The sequence below is a fragment of the Sabethes cyaneus genome, chromosome 1 (genome assembly GCF_943734655.1).
Source record: "Sabethes cyaneus chromosome 1, idSabCyanKW18_F2, whole genome shotgun sequence".
In the NCBI taxonomy this organism is placed as follows: Eukaryota; Metazoa; Arthropoda; class Insecta; order Diptera; family Culicidae; genus Sabethes; species Sabethes cyaneus.
Window position 1 is genome coordinate 75,751,948 of NC_071353.1, and position 4,778 is coordinate 75,756,725.

At 41.6% G+C, this 4,778-nt stretch overlaps 1 protein-coding gene across 1 annotated transcript; it reads left to right on the plus strand.

Annotated features, from left to right (window-relative positions):
- Positions 1 to 1,832: 1,832 nt before the first annotated feature.
- LOC128745843 (uncharacterized) lies at positions 1,833 to 4,235 on the plus strand. Its single transcript, XM_053842914.1, has one exon. It carries the CDS (start codon positions 1,833 to 1,835, stop codon positions 4,233 to 4,235), a length of 2,403 nt encoding a protein of 800 aa, XP_053698889.1.
- Positions 4,236 to 4,778: the final 543 nt, after the last annotated feature.

A 4,778-nucleotide genomic window follows, 5' to 3' on the forward strand; every position in this document is an offset into this window, starting at 1 on the left:
TGAAAAGTTAATTGTTCAGAATATTTAAGCGTGTATCAGCTCTCATGCAACGCTCTAAAAAGTTAATTTTTGCCTTAACTTTTCTGAGAGTTTGAATTTATTGGTTGTCCAAGCGTTTCTTCACACACGTGTGTTTACCTTCTATCTTTATTTCTCATTTTTCGGCTTATTGTCACCTTTCCACAGTTTCATACAGAGTCGCATCATAACTGGGATTAAATTAAACTCTTGTATCGGACAGTTGCAACAATAGTTCAATACGGGCATATAGTTACTTCAGGATTTTTGGAAATATACTGGAAAAGCGCAAACTCAGATTGAATTTTAAATGCAAAAGAAGGAACAGCAAGGAACTAAAAATTAGCGCGAACGCTTATTTTTAATCAAAACGTAGACTACGAAAAAACAAAAGTAAACTAGTGTAACCGACTGTTTTAAACTTAGTGAAAGGTATTATTTTATAAAAAACTATGAAACTATAATTTCATAAAGATATTGCTACATATTTCTTTCCATTAGAACTTCCAGGTACATAAAAATATGTATCCTATATCCCGGAATGCATTTTTAGCTTTTGTATTCATCATTTTCAATGACTTTTAGGACTACAGCCTGAATTCGTTAATTGGGCCATGTTCGCGCAAAAACTTTCTCACCCTAATGTTCAGCATAAACATCTGTACATTCTCACGCTCTTATAGCGTAATGCATTCTATCAGACACTCACTCTCCCGTTATCAATAGATCGAACGTAGTCGATCATATGTATATGTACCGATCATCATTAGATAGAATAAATTAGTTATAATCAGACTGACCGTGCGCGCAGATCTATATCGCTCTTTATCCGATTAAAGTCGAGGATAAATATATCCACCAGTTTCCTGCATTAAAAGTGTTTTACTTAAAAGATCAGTTTTGGTGTTCAGTGCTATAGTCCGAAATCCGGTTCAAAGTTGATTCTGTCGAAACATTTTGGTCCTTCGAACCGGATTTCGGGACCATTTGAAGTTCCTGCGATCGGAACGATCGCTTAGAAAAAAAACCCAGTGACCTATGGACCTTGAACAATTGAATCGAAGAAAGTGAACAATTAACTTTACGAATTGTGAACAATTGGCATTTAATGTGAAAACAATTGACATTCGTGATTCGTGATCGTACAATGCACTATTGTGCACCATTGAACATGTGCTTAGCCTTTGACGGCTTTTAATAAAATCAGTGAACTGCATCTGAAGAGCAGTGAAATAAAGCGACTTTAACAGTGGAATAAATAGTTACCGTTTGTAACCGATAATAACTGGTGGTTACAGAAACTTTCACCGGGCTGTTTGCTGTACATCACTTAGACGCTAATACGAGCGGAGCGTGAAGACGACCATCGCACCGAGATTGCTGTAACCGGGGAAGTAGAATTTGCATGATTTGGTTTGGTTTGTGGTTGCTTGCATGTTACGCTGCCGAAAAATTGCATGTGGTTAATAAAGTGATAATAAAGTTGAGCATATATTCGTCGAGTTTTTTGCATTCTTTGGGATAGAGCCCTGGCATTTTATGCGAATTGTCCCCGGGTTGGAAGGTCGGTCTTGGAATTGTTGGCTTCTTTATCTAATTGATTGTGATCTGCTTTGTTTCACGAATTGCTGCTGTCAATCATTATCTGTCTATTACTTCGCAAGGTCGCGCGGGACGTCGAGTCGATTGTGGGTATTTTTGTAAAATCAGTGCACAGTGGAAGTGATACATTACCGGTGCAAGTAAAGTGTTTTATCATTATTGCTTCGTTCGCTGATATAATATCCAGTGCGGTGATTCATTAACAAGTGATCATGACCAACGATCTTCGTGAGCTCGAGAAGCAGGAGAGAAATCTCCGGAAGACATTGGAAGCGATGCAGTATTTCATTCAACATTATACTGCTGACCAAGTCGATCAAGTTTCGGTCCGTGCGCAGAGATTGGAGCAAGTCTTTCAGGAATTTCATACTGTCCGTCGTAAAATAGAGCTATTAACCGATGAAGTTTTCCCCGATGAACCATGCGACCAAAAGGAATCCCAAGAGCAACGTATGGCTCGTATTTCTGTTTTAAAGGAAGAAAGAGATGATGCAAATGTTAGAATCATCATGAAGGTGGAGATGATCTACTATAATCTTAAAGCTGCACTTTCACGATTGTCGATAAAACCCGTTGATGCCATGCCAGCTGCCCAGCCTGTGTTACAACCTGTCCAAGCTAGTGTTTCGAAAGTGAAGCTGCCTGAAATACGATTACCGAGCTTTAGTGGACAGCTTAAGGAATGGGTCACCTTCCGGGACACTTTCTGTAGCCTGATACATAAAAACCAACAATTATCAGCTATGGATAAGTTCACGTATCTGAAATCGTCGCTGAATGGAGAGGCTCTGCAGGAAATCAATTCTGTTGAGATGACCGAAGCGAACTATGATGTGGCCTGGATTACACTGGAGCAGAAATATGAGAACAAGAAATTAATAGTGAAGGCTCATTTGGAGTCGCTATTTTCAGTAGAAGCGATGAAGAAGGAGAGTTACGAGTCACTAAGTAAACTAATCAGTGATTTCGAGAAAAATCTATTGATGCTGGATAAGATTGGAGAAACTACAGCGAATTGGAGTACCATACTTGTACACATGGTCTGCTCACGATTAGATCCGACCACTCTCAGACATTGGGAATCCAACCATAACTCAAAGACGGTTCCCACGTATACGAATTTGATTAAATTTTTACGCGAACACTGTTCGGTACTGCAGTCAGTCACGACGAATAAACCAACTATAGTTCAAGAAAAGCGTCCAAGGTTTGGTGTGAGTAACGCTGCAGTTGAATCAGGGACTAAGTGCATATTTTGTGGAGGAGCATTTCATTCTGCATTCCGTTGCTTCAAGTTCCTGAAGATGAAGGTTTCTGAACGGTTTGATGTGGTGCGGCGGAATAAATTATGCCTCAATTGTCTGACTGCAGGCCACCAAGCGAAATCGTGTCAAAAGGGCCGCTGTCACCATTGTCAGCAGAAACATCATTCCCTGTTGCACACAGAATCAAGTCACCAGTCATTGCCCTCTGATAAATCCTCCGTCCCGCCGCAGAAAAGACCTCTGACCCAGCAGCAACACCAGACACAATACAATCAAAGTCAACATACACATCAGACCACACCACCCTCAACAAGTGCTCTCCCAGTCACTCACATGCCAAACACCCAACCATTCACCACTTCTAACCACAATAGCGTTTCATTATCAGTTGGAACTATAGATAATACTGGTGATGTTCTTCTATCCACAGCCATAGTCTGTGTTAAAGACCAGTATGGAGCGACACGACTAGCCAGAGCTTTGTTAGACTCGTGCTCGCAATTTTGCTTTATGACCACTGAGTTTTGTCAGAAACTGAAACTACGTGGATGTTGCGATTACCTTGCTGTTCAAGGAATCGGATGTTCAAAATCTGTAGCCCGTAAAAGGGTAAACGCTCAAATTCTTCCCCGGCTCAGCGAAATCTCCTCATTTAGTGAAGACATGTCATTCTATGTGCTACCGGAATTGACAACCACTCTGCCAGCTCGAAAGGCATCTCTCGGCCAATGGAAACCACCGTCCGACATTGTACTTGCCGACCCACAACTCTGTGAGCCTGGGCAGATTGATATTATAATTGGTGCAGAATATTTTTACGACCTTCTAGCCAACGGGCGCAGCAAAATCTTCAAGGAGGGTCCAACCTTGCAAAATACGGTATTCGGGTGGATAGTCTCTGGACGCATTCCAACCCGGCCAGCATATCCATCACAAGCAGTGTCATTTCCGTGCACATTAGCAGGCATCCATAATCAGTTGACACGATTTTGGGAACTGGAGTCGTGCAAGTCGAGCAGTATTCAGTCAGTGGAGGAATCAACGTGTGAAACCATTTTCAACGAAACAACAACACGGGGTGGCAATGGAAAATTTATAGTGTCCTTACCAAAGAAAGAGTTTGTTATGCAGCAGCTTGGAGAATGTGAAACGATTGCCACCAAACGCTTTCTAGCCTTGGAACGACGACTAGAAGCTAACCCCGATCTGAAGACCCAATATCATCAGTTTATTCATGAATATGAACAGCTGGGTCACATGCATCTCGTTAATGACCCAGAATTTCCGTTATACTTTCTTCCGCATCACGCAGTTTTAAAACCAGATAGTGTAGGGAACATGCCCGGCTAAATAAATTAACGAGTTAATGAGTCTAGATCGATTGAATCATTTGTTTCAGTGCAACTAAAATTCATACATACATACGGCATACCGAAAGTTCGAAAGAACGAGAGAACGAACATACATTGTGTGACTCGAGACTCTCACAGACTTCGTGAAATGAAATAGTACGACAAAGAGGGAGATCTAAGATCGCCCGAAAAGAGACGCACGGAGATGAGAGTATTAATATCGTACCCGAAACGAGCGCGTCAGTTTTTGGACGAACGTAGACGTTAGCGGACGTGGTTGGCTCGGGTGGAGGCAACCGAGACGGACACTACAATGGCGCAGAACAAAAAGGAAAACGCTCCCAAAGTGCGTGAGTATAGTGTACTATATAGTGGCGTCTGGCAAACGCCTATTTGAGAAAAAATTAAAAGACGTTTGTGCGCGTCTGTTTGTTCTGCCTCTGGGAAGGCAGAATACGTTATTTAAATATGCTGATATGCCTAGCTTGTGTGCTTTTGAGAAGGCTGAAAAATTCGCTTGTGTGCGATAATTCCCCTGAGA